General features: G+C 45.6%; 1 protein-coding gene across 1 annotated transcript in view; it reads left to right on the forward strand.

The window, feature by feature from the left end:
• The window catches only part of PELI2 (pellino E3 ubiquitin protein ligase family member 2), a 144,970-nt gene that overhangs the window by 41,675 nt on the left and 82,501 nt on the right, over positions 1-20,794 (forward strand). The window contains exon 2 of the mRNA XM_048485908.1: positions 17,388-17,517. Coding sequence (XP_048341865.1) covers positions 17,388-17,517 — 130 coding nt within the window. The remainder of the gene's footprint in view (positions 1-17,387; positions 17,518-20,794) is intronic.

Below are 20,794 nucleotides of genomic sequence, written 5' to 3' on the forward strand. Positions count from 1 at the left end.
TCCTGGGGCATGGCCAAATATTTGTTCTTACTTCCTAACCCCAAGCTGCGCCGTGTACTACCGTGTTTCCCCGAAAATAAGACCTACCCCGAAAATAAGCCCTATCACGATTTTTCAGGATTTTTGGAGGAGGCTCAAAATATAAGCCCTACTCCAAAAGTAAGCCCTACCAGTAGTTACAGATCAGGATGGTGTGATCCAGCAGGGTGCTCCCTGCCAATGAGGATGCAGCTTGCATCACATGTGACAGGGAAGCAATGGGGCTGCCGAGAGCCCGCCTTAATGAATTGTGAAGGTACCATATTTCCCCTAAAATAAGCCCTACCCCAAAAATAAGCCCTAATGCAGTGATGGCGAACCTTTTTGAAACCGAGTGCCCAAATTGCAACCCAAACCCCACTTATTTATTGCAAAGTGCCAACCCGGCAATTTAACCTGAATGCTGAGATTTTAGTTTAGAAAAAAATGGTTGGCTCTCTCTTCCTCTGCCCCACCCACTCAAGCAGGGGCCAGCCTGCTGTAGGATCAAGCAAGTCCCACGTGCACTGCTCTGTGCCTCTCTAGCATCTCTGCCCCTGCTGCGCCCCCCCCCCCCGGGCAGCAGCCACCCGGAGCAGAGGTGCCAGGCCTGCCAGCCGAGTCCTCCCTGCTCACCGCAGTGCGCACATGTCGTGCTCAGTGGCCCAGGCCAGCCTAAATGGGTGTCTGTGTGTGAGTGTGTGTGTGTGTGTGTGTGGGGGGGTGATTTTCCACCTTACATGATGAACTCTTTGTGTGCATGCCCACAGAGAAGGCTCCGAGTGCCACCTTTGGCACCCGTGCCATAGGTTCGCCATAACTGCCCTAATGCATCTTTTGGTACAAAAATTAATATAAGATCCTGTCTTATTTTCAGGGACACACGGTAACTTTAGCTAGGTGCAATGTCTTACCCTCTGCTGTGAGACAAGGAAGAAGTACCAATATCATGAAAGACTTTGCGTATGCAGGTTAAATAGTGAGGAATCTGTACACCATGTTTTGCTCCACTGCCCTCTATACGAGACAGCTAGATTAAAGCTTCTGCTACCTCTCTTGGCCCGTTCAGAAGGCTGGACCAATCTACAAAAGACATAGCTTCTTCTGAATAATACTTTGGGTGCAGCTTTAGAGCAAATAGCTAGGTTTCTTTGTATAGTTATAAGTAAGCGCTCCTAATCAGTTTTTGCCTGGTTGCTGTTAAAGTTCATGTTTGGTTACTGTAGCATGTATGTTCTCTTTTATTTGAAAGTATGCCATTAAAGGTTCTTGACTTGAACTAGGTTTTTCAGCAACCCTTCCACCACAGGGAGCAGGGTCAAGAAGGATCCTGGAGACCCAGAGTGAACAGTGGTTAGAGGCCGACTTGGTACAGCCATGTTTTATACCCATTTCTAATAAACACTGTAAAGTTGTGAGTTTCAAAGGTCAGGGCCAGCCAGTGGTAGTTAACACTACAGTAAAGCAAAGCTTGGCTGGGGAGGGGGCTCTCTTGTTCCCCACACGCAGCTGCCCTCTGGTTCTATCATGGAAAGCCACGCAGGCCAAAAATGGGAGCAAGTGTTATTTGCCAGATTATCTTCATGACACTTGGAATCCTATCTGTTAGTGAAGAGCAGGAGGGAAGTCTAAATTGGAGGAATTGGAGGCTCATCTGGACTTCGTAGAAAAGGTACCAAGCCATCCCATCCTTGTCGCCAATGTTATGTCTATGCAATAAGCCCTCCAAGTCTTACGCTCAACTGCTTTATTCAAGCTCAGTCCAAACATTGTAAAACACACTCCAACAGCATTCCCATCCCTTACTTATCCTTAAATACGAGTCTCTTAAAGAGACATATACACTATACCACATTTCCATCAGCCCCTGCCAGCATAGCCAATTGACAAGGGCTGATGGGAATTGTAGTCCATAACATCTGGAGTGCCAAAGGTTCGCCACCATGGCCATAGAACATGCCAATGCAAAGGACAGAGAACAGGAAACACTGTTTGAAAAATAGACGCCACTATGACTACGCTGAAAGTTGTTAAGATGTCATCAGTCACGCTGTTTCTGTACAGGAGGTAACGGAATTAGGGACACACCAGCATATTTGACACCACAAAAATTCTGCAGAAAAAAAAAGATATCATTTCAGGAAAAAAAAAGTTATCAACTAGGGATTCGACCATTGGACTTACCCACGTAGGGTCCTTCTCCATTTGAGTGGAAGAGGACATCTGAGTTATGTTTGCATTTGCAAATCAGGGAGGCAGGATCTTAATCAACTAGGGGATTAGCCATATTCAACACTGCTTGTTGCATACTTCCTTATTTCAGCAGATCTACCAAATTAGCAACAAAATGCTCTACCTCCAGCTGTCTGGGCCCTGCGGGACCTTGGTGAGTTCCGCAGGGCCTGTAAGACGGAGCTATTCCACCGGGCTTTCGGAGGGGCTGGCTGCGGTCCTACTGCCCCCCACTGAAACTGAGGCTGTCTGTTTCCATCTTTCCTATCTTGGTCAGGCCCGATTTCTTGACTCCATCGCAGGCCCTGCCTACTCCCTCCCTTTCTTTTGGCCTGTAGATCGGGCGCCTGTTTTAAACAACTTCTGTTTTAAACAACTTTTGTTGTTTTAATCCATATTTGTTGTTTGTAATTGCTGTGTAAGTTTTATTGGGTTTAAGTTTTATGTTGTTTAATCGCTGTCTTATAGAACAGCCATGTTGTGAGCTGCCTCGAGCCCTTCAGGGATGAGGCAGCCTATAAGTTTAATATATAAATAATATATTTATATATAAACAAAAGAAGAGTACCGCATATGTGAGCAGAGGTCATATCACTTCAATTGAGCACTTAGCTTGGCAGAGGAGTGTGACAGAGGCAATGTGTCAAGCGCACCATTCCACAAACTGAAGATGAATGTTTGGGGGCAGAGAAGAAGAGTTGCTTTTTATGCCCCGCTTTTCTTTACCAAAAGGAGATTCAAAGCAGCTTACAGTGACCTCCTCGCAACAGGCCCCTTGCGAGGCAGGTGGCGTTGAGAGAGTTCTGAGAGAACTGTGACTGGCCCATGATCACCCAGCAGGCTTCATGCAGAGGAGCAGGGAAACACATCCAGTTATTCCAATCAGAGTCCGTTGCTTTTAACCTATCCTAGCCATTTACAGACATTTCCCTTAACAATAACCTTCACTGTTGCCATACTGTTAAAATAATTTGTTTCTGGCGTATGTCAGTGTGTGTTTTACACACGTGTTTGAACTTTAAAAGGTGGAACAATACTCGTATGACGGGCTCTGTTCCAAAATCCTGCCAAGTCAAAAACCAAAAACACAAAATCCCACTTTCCAGGCAGGAAGGGGTACAGGAAACAAGCGACACTTAATTTACACCAGTCACATTTAAAACCAAAGTCCATTGTTCGGTATCAAGGCAAAGGAATTTGAGTGAAATACGCCTGCACTTTTAGGTTACAGTTTTTTTGTGACAGAAAACCTGGTTTCTCTCAATACACACTTATGCAGAGGCAGTACAGGGAAACCAAAAACAGCTGTACGCTCCACTTTATCCAAACAAAGGCGGGATGAAGAGCCGAGAGTTTTAAGCACAAGGAGGTTATCCTGGTGGAAATTGAGAATTGGGAAATCCAGAGAATTTATTTCACTACACATTGAAGCATGTTAATGAGATTTACCAACTAAAGTCCATCTCTTGTAGCAGTCATTTTGTGGTGGCACCTCCTGCTGGTTATACCTGACCAGGCTGTACTAACCTCAGGGTCCATATTTGAAGCACAACACTTATGATACTGTCACATCAATAGTCCAGTAGTGAATACACATGAGCATTTTGCCTCCCTGTCGTGCCACTAGAACATAATTTACCCTCTGATGTTTATTGGCCATGATAATTATCGGTAGAAAAGACAGATTACTCCAGTACGCTTCAGGATCAGTAGATTTTGCACGGGCATTTGTGGTCTTGTGGTATACCTTCTGAATGATATGTAAAATGGATAAGGTGGACCATTCAGGTGGCTTCCTCAGTCTAACAAAAAGTGACTGGTTTATTCACAGTTTTCCTTTCTGACTGAGACCCAAAGCAGATTACTCGGTGTAAGTGGGCGCAGTCAACAGAATGAGACATCTGATAAGAAGTGTCATAGGGCTAGGATTATACGAGATCAGAAACAAAGCATAAAGTGCATAATCTATCATGTTTTAGTGTAAAAAACCCTCCAAAGAGCAGGGATTCTCAACTAAATGGAAGTGACCTCAACTTTCATTCTAAAAGTGTAGCTATTTTCATTTCTGAGTTAATCTGACAGCAGTTTTGTTTCACCAGCCCTTTTGGAAGATCTTCTGTGTCTTTCTTGCTGCACTGGTGAAAAGCTTTTCCAAGGGACTGATGTTATAATATCCCACTGCATAATCTGATCTTTGATCCTTAATCAATTGATACCTTTCAGTTATCAGTTGTTACCTGTAGTATATATCTGCCGCCCTCCAAGGCTGCTGCTACTTTTGCAAGAAGGTCCAGCAAGTGTTGTGGCTTGTGTTCACCATATCTCGATTTTTCACTGGGGTTTCTCTAGGGTCGATTCCGCACTTACGTTATCGACCTAAGTTCGAGTTGCGTTCAACCTAAGGGCTCCGCACAACCACTGGGATTGACGTGGTTTTGTACCAGCTTCGCCCCGTGTAACCGTCAAATTTCCGACTCCAGTTGGGAACGACTACTTTTTCAGAGAACCCCGCTCGAACTCAGCTCGATTCCAGTAAAGTGCGGAATCTCTGGTGCCAGGAGTCCCCCATTCAGCCAATCACAGCTGAGTGTTTCGGGCATGCGTACAGCTGGCCAATCAAAAAACGCCACCTTCATCCCTCCATTCCTCTGGCAGTTTTTTTTATAACGTGTGTGGGGATAGACGGAACATGGCTGTAGAACAGTAGCCAATCAGAACAGAGCGGCGAAGAGGCACAGGATGGTTCCGCCCTCTGAGCTGGGATCAAGCTGGTTGCAGTGGGGAACAACAGTGGCTTCGACCTAGGTCAGTACCCTTCTCAGGGAACTGGGTCGAACCTATTTTACTCATGTGTGGAATCGCCCTAAAAGGGGCTTTTTGAAAGGGTCTCAGACTCTTCCTGTGCTATGGTGACCCCAAGAAAAGATGTCTTCTCATGGCAGCTTCTCAAGGCACCCATCTTTATGTTATTATTATTTATTATTTTCTTAGTGTTGACACCTCACCCTTTCCTGGCTCAAAGACCAGGCTCAGAGCGACTAATGATACTCAAAGGCATCATAGCCACTGCATATCACAATCAAATCATGCATAAAACAACAGTTTCACTAAAACATATCCACTGCATATCACGATCAAATTGTACAAAACAGTTTCGAAACATACAGCTCCGAAATCCAAAATAGGCATCTAAAATTCCTGCAAATCTTATGGCGCCAATATTTCCAATTTAATTTACATTGCTTATTATCCCCTCCCCATCTTATTTCGGACCACATCAGGGCGAAGAGACGGTAGGGGACAGGTGGATCGGGAGGCCAGCTAGTGGGAAAGCTGTTGCTGCCTGGTGGAACATTTCCGTCTTCAAGAAAGCATGGAAACAGCCTGTGGTAGAATTCAGTAGCCTGTTTTCCCAAGGACAGCAGCAGCTATCTCCCCATTTGCTTGCTTGTGGAGGGAACAATGAGTCTGTAACTCTGCGAACTGTCTACCTGGTCACATAGTTTACTTACAACCTACCTTCTGCTGCCTCCTGTGTTCCTATGGCAATGAAGGCTCATAACCTCTGCATTTGATTCATGATCAAAACAGACTCCCTTGAAGAGATGTACTAATGACTCCCGTAGAGATCATCAGTGTCAGAGAATCGTCATGTCCTCTGCCTTCAGCAGACTCACAGAATGTCTCACAGAACAATGTGTATATTCTTCTGTCATAGAACTGAACATGCTGGACCATCTTTGTTGCAGAATGCTCCATTTGGGTCCTAGTACCCACCTAGCCCTGCTTCCCCCCATCTGTTTGAAAATTTGATGATAGCTGTTCCATGAATTGTAAATGTTCTTGTGCCAAAGTGCCAAGTTCAATAATTCACAGAATAAATGGTTTTGGTGGAGACATCGCGTAAAAGTGAGTGATAACTCTCATATTTGTTCGGGACTATATTCTACTGCAGAAGGATGCAATTTTCTCAATCGCTGCACCACAACTGACTGTGCTAACATCTTTATCTGAAACAAACTACAGGCTGCTGGTGTTTCACTGATACAAACCCCGATTAGAAGACTATTTTGAATAAGCTATGTGCTAAATGAGCCAGCAATACTTCTGGCTAGTCCTGGGGAATTCCTCTGCTAGGGGTTTTCATAACATTCGTGAGTTTTTACAAATGTGGACTTTTGACGGTAACCAGGCAGCCGACTGGATGCATTTAGCTCTATCTAATATGCAAATGGACTGCCTCGTGGGATTGGCTAAACAACCTGATCATGCTCCTAAAGAGCAGGCTCAGAAATAGAGAGCAGAGACCATTAAGTGCTTTTTATGCTCATCCACGTGACTTAGTGGAATATCATGTCTGTCTACATGTGTCCGTCTGTCATACTTCTTTAGATGTCAGGGTAAATTTCGGTTTCAGGAGAATGTTGTGATCTTCCATTACTTTTTACTTGCTGTCTAAGTAAGGTTTGATCTTCAGGAATTCCGAACGGGGCATCCCCTCGCCATGAAGATGAATACCTAGGCGTAGCTTCGCGTAGTGGGGAGTTTTCAAAAGAGCTTTGCATAATTGAGCTACAGTGCGATTAGCAATATTTTACAACCACGCGTGAGATGTCATTCCAATATTAACGGCACATTGAAAGCCGGTGTGCTTTGTTATTCTCTTTTTATTCTTTTCCTAATAATCCGCCCCTAAAGGAAACAAATGTTACAAGCTTTCTAACAGCTTCAGGCCTTGCTGGGCGACCGGCTTTTGAAGCAGCGACACAAAGCGACAAACGCGAAGAAGAAAGACTTTTCAAGTAGATTCTAGAGGCTAATGGGGAGCAGTAGGAATTCCAGAGGGCTGTAATGATAAATGACTGTGGGGAACACTCACATTTCTGTTTAGTTGCTTAGTACAAAGGATGCTTGTCTGGAAAGTAAAGCAGGCGTAGCGGCAAGGTAGGCTTGGAATGTGTGGCTGGAGGATTTTTAAAACATTTTTTCCTCGAACCTCCGTATTATTAATGTGCTCAGAATGTTTGTGAAACTCTGCTCCTGTGTGGAACAGCAAGCAGAACTTGGGAAATCAGACTCGTGCCGTATATGGGTTCTGTTGTGGTATGTAAATGGAGACCTTCCCCTTTCTGAGGAAAACGTATACTTACCGTTTCTGAACTGAATGACTGCAGGGGAGTTCTTTTTCAAAAGGACTTTAGGGACCTGATTGAGCTTGGCACCACAGCATGGAGGGACGCCTGCCTCTTCTGTGCCATTTTCCTGAGCCAAAATGCCTGGGGCGTGAGTTCTTAGATGCCCTTTGGATCCGTGTACTCAGTATCAAAGGCATGTATCGCCCCAAAATGGTGGTAAATATCTGCTTTGCAGTGCCTTTTAGCTCAAAACTGTGGGTAAAAGGTTGGAACACACATCCTCTCCCTAGTCCTCAGCCAGATTGGGCCCATGGGGTCCTTTTAAAAGCAGTTTCCCTCAGCTGTAGGGGAGGCAAGTTGGATTCTGGACCCTATCTGTTAAGACTTGTGCAGCCAAATCTGGGGGACGGGGGGCGGACCCACCTCTGAAACCAGCTCAGCCCTCTACTAGCGTGGATGTCTACCCTGCTGACACAAGGGGCAAATGCTCTGGAGGCTGACAGAGTTACCTGGGTGAGCACTGCGCAGCTCTGTGGCACCCAACCTGGAAACTGTCAACCCTTCCCAGCCCTGCCAGTGCAGAAAGCTTTACTGGTGTAGCCGAGTAAGTTCCAGGGGTGGGCCAGCGGGTGGAGCCAGCCTTAGTTGGCTTCCATTGGCCCCCCCCTCAGAATCAGAGTTGGAAGAGACCTCAAGGGCCTTCAAGGCCAACCCTCTGCAATGCAGGAACACATCAAAGCACTCCTGACAGATCACCATCCAGCCTCTGTTTAAAAACCTCCAAAGAGGGAGACTCCACCACACTCCGAGGTGCATTCCACTGTTGAACAGCCCTGACAGTCAGGAAGTTGTTCTGATGTTTAGGTGGAACTTCTTTTCCTTCACTGTGAACCCATTACTCCTGGTCCTTGGAGTAGCAGAAAACAAGCTTGCTCCCTCACCAACATGACATCACGTCACCTCTTAACCTTCTCTTCACCAAACTAAACAGCCCCAGCTCCCTAAGTCTCTCCTCATAGGGCATGGATTCCAGACCTTTTACCATTTTGCTTGCCCTCCTCTGGACCAGTTCCAGCTTGTCAATATCCTTCTTGAATTGCGGTGTTCAGAACTGTACACAATATTCTAGGTGAGGTCTAACGAATGCAGAATAGAGAGGTACAATCACATCCCTTGATCTGGACACTATTCATTAGGGTTGGAGATTCGGACGGTCCGAATCCGAGTTTGGACCGAATCTGCACTGATTTGGACGCAATCGGATGTTGGGTCTGAATCCGAGCTGTCCGAATCACATCTGTTCCGAATCCATGGGATTCGGATCAGCAGCCGAATCCCATTTTTATTTTTTGTTTTTTCATGTTTTGGCTACAGGGGGCACATTTCTGAAGGTACAGTCACAAAACTTTCAGGGTATCTTCAGGAGAGTCTCTGGATGACACCATCCAGGTTTGGGGAACTTTGCTTCGGGGAGCAGTGGGAGATGGGCCCTACCCTTTTTGGGTCCCATAGAATTGAACCCCCTGAAGCAAAGTCCCCCAAACCTGGACGGTGTCATCCAGAGACTCTCCTGAAGACACCTTGAAAGTTTTGTGACTGTACCTTCAGAAATGTGCACCCCACAGCCTTCCACCAGAAATTCCCCATTGACAGCAATGCATCTAAGTCACTACAGAACGAAGAATCTTGGGCAAATTTCTGAGGGTGCTTGCAGGGAGGCATTTTTAGATATATCGGCACTGGAATTTCAGGGTATTATCAGAAGACTGTCCTGATGACACCCCCCAAGTTTGGTGCAGTTTGGTTTAGGGGGGACAAAGTTATGGACTCTCAAAGGTGTAGCCCCTATCGTCTATTAGCTCCCATTGGGAACAATGGGGATGGGGCACCCCTTTTGGTGGTCAATAACTTTGCCCCCCATGAACCAAACTTCATCAAACTTGGGGGTGTCATTAGGACAGTCTCCTGATGATACCCTGAAATTTTGGTGCCGATACATCTAAAAATGCTGGTTGGTGTGTTTCACCGCTCACTCACTACAGCAGGCTTCATGTGCAAGGGCGGTGAAACACACAAACCAGAATTTTTAAGCTAGTGGCACCAACATTTCAGGGGATCATCGGGAGACTGTCCTGATGACACCCCCAAGTTTGGTGCAGTTTGGTTCGGGGGGGGGGGTCAAAGTTATGGACTCTCAAAGGGGGGCCCCTATCCCCCATTGTTTCCAATGGGAGCTAAGGAGATGATGGCTACCCCTTTGAGAGTCCATAACTTTGTCCCTCCCAAACGAAACTGCACCAAACTTGGGGGGTGTCATCAGAACAGTCTTCTGATGATAACCTGAAATTTTGGTGCCGATATATCTAAAAATGCGCCCCCTGCAGGCACCTCCAGAAATTTGTCCAAGATTCTTTGTTCTATAGTGACTTAACTGCATTGCTGTCAATGGGGAATTTCTGGTGGAAGGCTGTGGGGTGCACATTTCTGAAGGTACAGTCACAAAACTTCCAGGGTATCTTCAGGAGAGTCTCTGGATGACACCATCCAGGTTTGGGGAACTTTGCTTATGGGGGCAGTGGGAGATGGACCCTACCCTTCTGGGGCCCCACAACATCGAACCCCCTGAAGCAACAGTCACCAAACCTGGATGTTGTCATGAAGAGACTCTCCTGAAAACACCCTGAACTTTTTGTGGGTTTACCATGAGAAATGTGCACTCCACAGCCCTCCCACAGAAATTTCCCATTGGCTGCAATGGAGCCAGCCAGTCACTGCAGAGCACAGAATCTGGGGAAATTTCTTTGGGTGACTGAGGGGCGCAGTTTTAGAGCTACTGTCACCAAAATTTCAGGGTATCATACAAGGACTGTCCTTATGATACTCCCCAAGTTTGGTGAAGTTTGGTGCAGGGGGTTCAAATTTATGGGACCCTCAAAGGTGTAACCCCATCTCCTGTTAGCTCCCTTTGGAAACAATGGGGGTGGGGCACCCCTTTTGGTGGTCAATAACTTTGCCCCCCATGAACCAAACTTCATCAAACAGTCTCCGGATGATATCCTGAAAGTTTGGTGCCGTTAGCTTTAAAAGTGCGCCCATTGAAGGCCAAAATGTGTAAAAACACCAAAAAATTAAAAAAAATTAAAATGGACCTGATTGTTCGGATTTACCTGAATTTTCGGCCATATCCAAATCGGCTATGATTCGGATTCGGGCATACAAATCATTTTATGCCCCAAAACATCAGAATCTGAATTTTACCGAATTTTTTGAGTATCGACCAACTCTACTATTGATACAGCCCAGAATTGCATTGGCTTTTTTGGCCGCTGCATCACACTGCTGACTCATGATCTCTTTCTCATGTACTGTTGTCAAGCCAGGAGTCACCCATCCTGTATCTGTGCAGTTCATTTTTTCTGTCTAAGTGAAATATCTTACATTTATCTCTGTTGAAATGCACTTTGTTTGTTTTGGCCCAGCGCTCTAATTATGCCACATTTTTTGTGCCACATTTTTTTGGCATATCTTTATTATCCCCCATGGGGGATTTTGATGGGGTTTCTTTTGTTTTTTGGGCTTCCTGCACCATGGGAAAGCCCTTTGGAGCAGGCGGGGTGGCGTTGTAGCGGTGCCACTCCCGCCCACCAGCCTGTCCTGGATTGGGCTGTTAATACATAGTTTGATTTGATGTCGTGAAGGAATGGAAACCATAGGTGTATGTTACTTGTACAACATGAAATATTTTGAGATAAACACTTGGGTTGCTAAGGGGTGTGTGCATGTTACAGATACATCTTCAAGATACTTAAGGAATTGTTGGGTGTTGTAGCAACATACAGAGCTTGTCTGTGTATTAACTTGGCCTGCCCTTCTGTGATGTCTTTCTGCAAGTTGCTGAGCGTGAATCATTACCTTCATTTTTGGGGGTGAAGCATCAAATGGATTCTGGCAAGCTGAAGCTAGCCTGCATATTTCTTTGAGATCGCTGTGTTTTATAGCGCAATTGAAGAGTTTTCCATCAAAGCAGCTGTAGATCAATTTCACCGGGTTTTTCACTGCTCAAAGGACTTTCTTGAACAACTGAAATAGTAGTTTTAGTTGCATGACACCTTCTCCAGTTTGGAATTTTGAAGAAGTGTAGTAGTAGTAGCAGCAGCAGCAGCAGCAGCAGCTTGGATTTATACCCTACCTTTGCCCCCTGCAAGGAGACTCAAAGGGGCTTACAAATGCCTTTCCTTTCCTCTCCCCACAACAGACACCTTGTAAGGTAGGTGGGGCTGAGAGAGCTCTGAGAGGAGGAGGAGGAGGAGGAGGAGAAGGAGAAGAAGAAGAAGGAGAAGAAGAAGAAGAGGAGGAGGAGGAGGAGTTTGGATTTATATCCCCCCCTTTCTCTCCTGCAGGAGACTCAAAGGGGTTTACAATCTCCTTGCCCTTCCCCCCTCACAACAAACACCCTGTGAGGTAGGTGGGGCTGAGAGAGCTCCGAGAAGCTGTGACTAGCCCAAGGTCACCCAGCTGGCATGTGTGGGAGTGTACAGGCTAATCTGAATTCCCCAGATAAGCCTCCACAGCTCAGGCGGCAGAGCTGGGAATCAAACCTGGTTCCTCCAGATTAGATACACGAGGTCTTAACCTCCTACGCCACTGCTGCTATGACTAGCCCAACTATGACTAGCCCAAGGTCACTCAGCAGAAATGTAGAAGTAGGGAAACAAATCTAGTTCACCAGATAAGAGTCTGATGCTCCTGTGGAGGAGTGGGGAATCAAACTCAGTTCTCCAGTCCACCTGCTCTTATCCACTACTGCACTATGACTGTCATTCATGAGTTAGTTTTTCTTTGCCTTCCCCAGTCGTCGACGCTTTACCCCAGGAAGCTGGGAACTTGTTTTACTGATCTCAGAAGAATAGAAGGCTGAGTCAACCTTGGGGTGGTTACCTGAAATGGACTTTAATTAGGATTGAACTCAGGTCGCGAGCGGAGCTTTAAGGTGTCTGTTGTGTGGGAAGCGAAGGGGGGGGGGGAGTTGTAAGCCCCTTTGAGATGACTTCTTCCTTTCCCTCTGTGCCACAGGTCTCATCTTGGATATATACTTTGTGAATTACATGGGCACAGGATGGAGAAGAAATGTCAAGTCTGTGATTTATTTGTGAGAAAACAAAAGATACAATAAAGACTGATCCGTAAAGAGCGCTCACATGTAGCAGAGTTGTATTTTGATATTATTAAGTGGTGTTAGGGCGTGTGAAGTGTGGAGCCACAGAGTCTACAGCAGTGTGTGGTTACGACTGATGAGTGGCAGTCCTCTTTACAGTGGAAAATGGCAACCTGGCCATTTATCGTACTAGGACAGTGATGGCGAACCTATGGCACGGGTGCCAGAGGTGGCACTCGGAGCCCTCTCTGTGGGCACGCACACACAGAGTTCATCATGTGGGGGGCGGAAAATCACCCCCCCACGCACACACCTACACATATCTAGGCTGGCCTTGGCCACTGAGCACAACGTGCGCACACCGCAGTGAGCAGGGAGGACTCAGCTGGCAGGCCTGGTGCCTGTGCTCTGGGTGGCTGCTGCCTGAGGGGGGGCGCAGAGGAGGCAGAGATGCTAGAGAGGCACAGAGCGGTGCGCATGGGACTTGCTGGAGGCTAGAGCAGGCTGGCCCCTGCTCAAGCGGGTGGGGCGGAGGAAGAGGGAGCCAACAGGTTTTTTCTAAACTAAAACCTCAGCATTCAGGTTAAATTGCCGTGTTGGCACTTTGCAATAAATAAGTGGGTTTTGGGTTGCAGTTTGGGCACTCGGTCTCAAAAAGGTTCGCCATCACTGTACTAGGACATTTCCCAGTGTGCCTTTGGCAGCAAGGGTCAAGCCACGCTTTCAAGGCTGCCAATCTGTCTCAGCAGCCTCTTTGGCTCATGCCGTTCAGGGACACTGATGTGCTCATCAGGGAGGGGCCTTCCCCCACCCCACTGCCAGTTGGCAGGAGGAGCCAATGGAGGAGTCCGTGCCCATGTAGGCATTACTGAGCTGAGTGCCCTGCGGCGCCAGCTTGTAGCACAGCAAAAGCCTCTCAGCTGGGTCTGCCCCAGTGTCATTTGAGCTTCCTGGTTTTCTGGTGGTGCAAAGTAAATGCCATCACATCATTACAGAATGAGCGGAAGGGTATTTTCACCCCGCGGACTGTTTCTGGATTGGTGAGGCCGATATCTGGCGCCTTCTCTCATCGTACCTTTTCTCCTCCTTTGACTGCTGCCTCCTCTTTTGGAGGTGGAACACGAGCCCTGCCTTTTCCTTTAAAAAAGAGCAATAAAATGTCTATGCACAGGAATGACTTTCCAGACCTGCTCCTAGAATGCGATAATTTCCACAGCTGTGTTTTCATTTGGTGATTACAGCTGATTTTAATGGGAGCGTTACTAATGAATGTGACTTTGCTGCTGTGGTGTTGATGCTTGCTTACAGTATCTGCTGTGTTAATCTGGCTAAAAGCAGAGAGAATCCTATAACAGCGGTGGAAATGTATAGCTTTAAATGCCCCCATGGCAGAGTTACAAGTTCTGTATGAAGGACCAGGACAGTGTGACTAAGGCCGTTTCCGCACGGCGGCGGAAGGGGTCGGGTCGGCGTAGAGGACGCCAACCCGACCCCTCTGGGACCGTTCGCATGAACGGTCCCAGAGCTGCGCCGTCGTCAGGCCGATGTACCTGTCCTGCGGCCCTCTGGCGCGTCGCGAGGCCAGGGAACACGCCCCCCTGCCCTGCGCGACGGCTCCAGAGTCGCAGGGCAGAGGGGGCATGTCCCCAGGCCTCAGCAACGCTCCAGAGGGCCGCAGGACAGGTAGGTCGCCCGGACATGGGGGGAGTGAAGGCGCCGTGGAGTTGCTGCCGTTTGCACGGCAGCGGCTCCAAGCCGCCGTTTTCCAAAAACCTTGCTGGCCAAGCAAGGTTGGAAAACGGCTGCAAAGCAGCTGTGCCCCCTGTGCGAACAGCTCTCTGGGGATGGCGTTTTTGCCGTCCCCAGGCCGCCGTATTCCGCCCATGCGGAAGGGGCCTCAGGTAGATCCTCCACTGTTATGGTATTTGGGCAGCTCCTGAACTGCTCAATCTCCCTTCTCCCCTTCCAACTCCCAAGACATCAGGGCCTGTCACATCATGTATGTTGGAATGAATGAATTCCCAGCGATGACTGACTTGTAGCAGAAGGATTAAGCTGCAGTCTGTCGAAGAGCCAGTGTGGTATAGCGGTTAAGAGCAGGTGGACTGTAATCTGGAGAACTGGGTTAGATTTCGTACTCCTCCACATAAGTGGTGGACTCTTATCTGGTGACCTGGATTTGTTTCCCCGCTCCTGCACATGAAGCCTGCTGGATGACCTTGGATCAGTCACAGTTCTCTCTGAACTCTCTCAGTCTCACCTGTTGTGAGGAGAGGAAGGGAAAGGAGTTCATAAGCCTCTTTGAGTCTCCTTACAGGAGAGAAAGGTGGAGCATAAATCCAAACTCCTCCTCCTTTCTCTTTTTCTCCTCCTTCTCTTTCTTCTCCTCTTCCTCCTTATGATGTGCTCTTTGGTAAAATAGCTGTTGAAACTCTATGTTGTGAAGTTGTCAGAGAAAACTCTAAAACTTCCAAAAGAGCATGAACTGACTTCGGATGCTTTTATAAATATATATATATATTTATGTAGTACATTTTAAAATCACCTCATGTTATTTTTTTCAGCTCGTAATAGCAGCAAATGCTTGAACCGAGATATTTGACTAGCCAGATAATCAAGTGTCTTGTAAATGTCCTATTGAAGAGTCTGCTGAAATTAATTTAATGGGATAATGTTTGTGAAAAATTAATGATGCTATAAAATGTGATATAACATGGAAATCTTGACACACAAATTTTAGTAAACTCTGTTCAGATCTGTGCAAGGTATTCTGTGGATGGGGCTATCTCAAACACGGTATCTGGAAAACTAATCGAACACTACATTTCAGATGAATGAACTTTCTTGCTGTCAGCTTTCTTCATTGTCCATACCCGTACATAGTAATAGAGACTACTATGATACGAATTATCTTGATCTTAGTCACCAGGGACACATCCAGTGGTGGGGTTCAGCAGGTTTGCACCACTTCGTCACAACCGGTTGTTAAAACGGTGCTGGTAAACAACCAGTTGTTAAATTATTTGAAACCCACCACCAGAACCGGCTGTTAAATTATTTCAATCTCACCACTGGACACATCCCTCTTTTCTCACTCCTTCATGGCTGCCCTTTCTAGTCTCAGTCTATCTCTGATTTCTTGGTTGCAGTTTCCCTTTTGATTTATGATGGAGCCTAGGAACAGAAACAGTTTCATTTCATCACCAACCTTCAAGTTGCGTAATTCCCCGGTAGTCACTACTTGCGTCTTCTTGATGTTTGGCTGTAGTTCTGCTTTGCCCCTTTCTGCTGTAACCTTTATCAGAAGTCCTTTCAAGTCTTAAGTATCTGCTGCCAGTAATGTGGTGTCATCTGCACTTCTCAAATTGTTAATATTCCATCCACCAGTTTTCACTCCGCTTTCATCTGAGTCTAATCGAACTTTCCGTTTGGTATGTTCTGCATATAGATTGAAGAGATAGGGAGGTAAAATACATCCTTGTCTGACACCATTGTCCACCGGAAACCATTCTGTTTCTTCATATTTTGTCCTAACAGTAGCCTCTTGTTCAGCGTATAGATTCCGCATCAAATCAATCAGATGCTGTCGCACGCCCATTTCTTTTAAATCCAACCATAGCTTTTCATGATCCACACAGTCAAAGTGCTTCTGTGATCTATGGAACACAAGTTGACTTTCTTCTGAAATTATCTCCTATGCCCCAATAACCAATGTAAATTTGTAATACAAGCAGCGAAGCCCATTGTGGGGGAGGGTGAGGGGTTTGTCAGACCAGCAGAACAGCGGGCGCGAAGATGCATCTATTCCACCGGCCAGAATTATGGGAGGGCTTTAGCAGGTTTGTGCGTGGGGTGGGGGGAGGGTGGCTGGGGGAATGGGGAAGCATGCAGGAGCCCCTCCGTCAGGCCCTTTTGAATGTAACCACACACTCCAGCCAATGAGTGTGCAGGAGAGTCTCTTGCATGCCCATTGGCTGATGGTTTGTTGTTGCGACATTAGGTAATTATATAAGACGAGCTCTAGCGCCTCTTACTTTTCTGAACTCAGCTTGACCATCTGGCATTTCTCATTTTGTATATGGTAGCAACTTTTGTTCTAAGATTTTGAGCTTCACTTTACTCGTATGAAAATTGGCAGAGTGGTCTAGTAATTGCTGCAATCTTTAACATCTCCTTTTTTGGAATTGGAATGTACAGCCAGCATTTTCAGTCTGTAGGCCACTGTGTTATTTTCTATATTTATTGGAATATTCCTGATGAATTTCATTTCTGTGGCTTGAGATAACTATTAATATCTCATCTACTCTGGTTATTTCTTTTCCCCCATTGTTCTCAGTGCAGCTTTCGCTTCACTTTCTAAAACTGCACGCGGTTCTTCAAAAGGCCAAAAAGGGATATCATGACCGCCTCTTTTAAAGTGAAAGGTAGACTATGAAAGTAAGGAAATAAATAAAATGTGACCCTTTTTTGTCACTTGTTCACTACACCCTGGATCCAGTAGGTAGGACAATCCTCATCAGTTAGGGATGGCTAATGTTTGCCAATTTTATTGAAGGAGCGCAAAATCTGGGTGCACTACTTGGGAAGTACGAAGACTCTTAATGCTGTATTGTCAGAAATTTACTGGAGAGTCGTTTGCTACAGAGCCATGAATCCTAGCCAGATCTTCAGATGCTTTGGAATGAAACCAGTACTTTTTGGCTAGGTCTCAGAAGTGAGCTTTTTATTGCTGCAGGATGTATAGCCTTACACAGGCTTTACAGTTACTTTGATAGATCCCCTTCCAACTCTTTCTTCCATTTTTCCCCACCAGTCTGAAATAACACCTGTATTTGTGTTTCTCCTAGGTATAATGGCTCCCTTCCTAATGGTGACAGAGGGCGTCGGAAAAGCAGGTTTGCGCTCTATAAACGGCCCAAAGCAAATGGCGTCAAACCCAGCACTGTTCATGTGATTTCAACACCTCAAGCATCCAAGGTATGTGGCTGCCTCTCTGAGTTTGGAAGATAATGCTGACCACGCAGGTGGGGGACTTGGCTGCATTTGTCGGTTTGCCATCTGCTCCGTCTTCTGTGTGTTTCATTATTCTTTCGATGCTGAAATATGTGTCTGAAGACATTCTTGGTTTGTCAGTTACCTTGATAGTATTTACAAGCAGGAAGCCTGCAAAGAATGAGGATCGGGGGTGGGTATATATTTTCATATAAAAAGTCTTGCTTGTGGCAAAGAAGACCTCTCCACCCAAATATTCCTCTCCAGCATGCTTCAGTTTTGGAGGGCTTGAGCAAAGCGCTTTCTTCATCTATCTCTGGCTTTCTTCATTCCCTCCATCCTCTTCAAAGAAGAGAATCATGTTTGGCCAAAGTTCTGTTTTGTTCAGTTGGTTAATGTTTCTGCATGCTTATGGGAGTCCCCAGAGTGTGCAAGAATCCCCATTTCATATGTAGGCGGGTTTTCTTTTGTGTGTGTGCATGTGCATGCACTAGGTCATAAAACTTGCTATTCAAGCACATCTTGACAATTCCCAGGCGTCAGCTTGCGTACTAATTTCATTGCAGTACCTGACTTTTTTTTTTTGGTGATAGCAGTATTTAGAAAACATGGTCATATGTAGCCCTAAAGGCTGAAATATGAGTCTGGCTCCTACCTTTTTGGGCTGACTTCTAGAACCAAAGGAAATTTGTCAAGGCCTGTATTAGAGGGAACAAACGAAGTACAAAGACTCTTAATGCGGTATTGTCAGAAATTTGCTGGAGAGTAGTTTGCTACAGAGAGCTGTAAAGAATTGCAGAGGGAATAGATTTGGAGTTTTCTGCCCACATGGTCAGTTCTCCCTCTCCAGTATTCTGTACCTTGTCAGGGTTGAGCTTCTGAGTATTTCTCCTTTGCTTCTTTTGAGTATTTGCTTCTTCTGAGTATTTCTCCATCCTCCCCACCCCAGAAAGTCTTCTGTGATTCCTCTCCTGGAAGCATAGATTGCCTTGAGTCCCAGTGGAAAAGAGGGACTATAAATAATGTAAATACATAAATAGGCTACTTTTATTTAACAAGGTTAACTCACAAGGGGATGTTTTTCTGCTGCCTTAGGATGCCCCCTAAATATGTGGGAAGCCTGCTGACTAGCTCTTGGTGGTCCATTTTGTGATTGTTGTGAACTTCCCTGTGTGTGTGTGTGTGTGAGAGAGAGTGAGAGAGAGAGAGAGAGAGAGAGAGAGAGAGAGAGAGAGAGTGAGAGAGAGAGAGAGAGAGAGAGAGAGAGAGAGAGAGAGAAGGACTGTCAAGTCACTTCTGACTCACTGCGACCCTATGAATCAACGTCCTCCAAAATGTCCTGTCATTTTACAACCTTGCTGTAGAGGACCGGGCTTCCTTTCTAGACCATCTCATGTTGAGTCTTTCCTTTGTCCTGCTGCCTTTCACCTTTCCTAGCATTATTGTCTTTTCCAGTGACACTTGCCTTCTAATTATGTGACCAGAGTACGATAACCTCAGTTTAGTCATTTTAATTTCTAGGGACAGTTCAGGCTTCATTTGATTTCGAATACACACGCTTGTTTTTTTGGCAGTCCACAGTATCTGTTAGACTCTCTTCCAGTACCACATTTCAAAAGAATCTACTTTCTTCCTGTCTGCTTTCTTCAGTGTCCAACTTTCACACCCAGGCATAGTAATGGGGTTTCTTACAACATGAATTAACTTGATCTTGGTCATCAGAAACATTCTTATACCTAGGAATCTTTTCTGCTTCTCCATGGCTGCCCTTCCCAGTCTCTATCTCTGGGTTGCAGCCTCCTTTTTGGTTGATGATGGAATAGTTCACTGCAGGGTAATAATAATACCGTATATACTCGTGTATAAGTCGACCCGCATATAAGTCGAGGCACCTAATTTTACCACAAAAAGCTGGGAAAACTTATTGACTCGCGTATAAGTCGAGGGTGGGAAATGCAGCAGCTGCTGGTAAATTTCAAAAATAACAATAGATACCAATAAAATTACATCAATTGAGGCATCAGTAGGTTAAATGTTTTTGAATATTTATTTCAAAGAAAAACAGTAAACTGGCTCTGTAAGTAGAAAAGAGGGTCAACAAGAACAATATGGTCTCAACAATAACTTTAAAAGTACAAAAACCTTAGCTCAATCAGCAACCAAGCTAAAACACAAGAGTTAAAATCCTTCAAAACTGGATTCCTCATCATCATCTGTATGTCCAAATGTAACTCAACTTAGATTTTAAGAGGGATATTATCAGAAATGGAAAATCTACTATTAGCTTCCATTGTAAACAATGGGGGATGGGGCACCCTTTTGGGGATCAATAACTTTGGATCCCCTGACCCAAACTTCACCAAACCTGGCTGGTATCATAAAGAGACTCTCCTGATGAGACCAGCCAGGTTTGGTGAAGTTTCGTTCAGAGGGTCCAAAGTTATGGACCCTCAAAAGGGTAGCCCCATCTACTAATAGCTCCCATTGAAAACAATGGGGAATGGGGCACCTCTTTTGGGGGTTCATAGCTTTGGACCCCCTGAACCAAACTTTACCAAACTTGGCTGGTATCATCAGGAGTGTCCTCTGAGGGTACCCTGAAAATATGGTGTCGCTAGCATCAAAACTGCGCCCCCTGCTGGCCGGCAAAGTAAAAACACACAAAAATTTTTTAATGACCCGCATATAAGTCGAGGGGAGCTTTTTCAGCATTAAAAATGTGCTGAAAAATTCAACTTATACATGAGTATATACAGTAATTGAAATGAAATGGGGTTCAGAGGTGTTTTGTCACAGTAGACTTATCCTGAACCTCTTTTATGACTGAACAGTGTCAAACGAGCCATCAGAGTTCGTCAAGGGCGGTGTCAAGTGGGCCATCAAATTTTGTGTTGCTAATTTGCATTGCTAATTTGTGTAGTGTAATTTTTCCCCAAGAAGGTGCCCACCAACTCAGCAAGATTCTGTACATGCCAGTTAGAGGTCAGACTGCTGTGTAGGAACAGGTATGCAGGAACACGTTTGTCCAACTGTTGGAAATCTTTTTCGAACAGTTAAACAGATTTTTAAAATGCTCTAAGTTTTCTTTGCTTGGAGTCCCTTTTGTTTCAGTCCTGGATGCGAAATTGTAGCTGGCGGAACTTGTGCGGCCCCAAAAGCTGTCCTTTTAAAGACTCCAGGGAACTGTATTGTATAAAGTATCTAGATATCACTTTAGTTTTGTCAGTATTTTAAGAAGAAAAAAGTTAGACTGCTTCCCCTC

The sequence above is a fragment of the Sphaerodactylus townsendi genome, linkage group LG02 (genome assembly GCF_021028975.2).
Source record: "Sphaerodactylus townsendi isolate TG3544 linkage group LG02, MPM_Stown_v2.3, whole genome shotgun sequence".
Classification (NCBI taxonomy): Eukaryota; Metazoa; Chordata; class Lepidosauria; order Squamata; family Sphaerodactylidae; genus Sphaerodactylus; species Sphaerodactylus townsendi.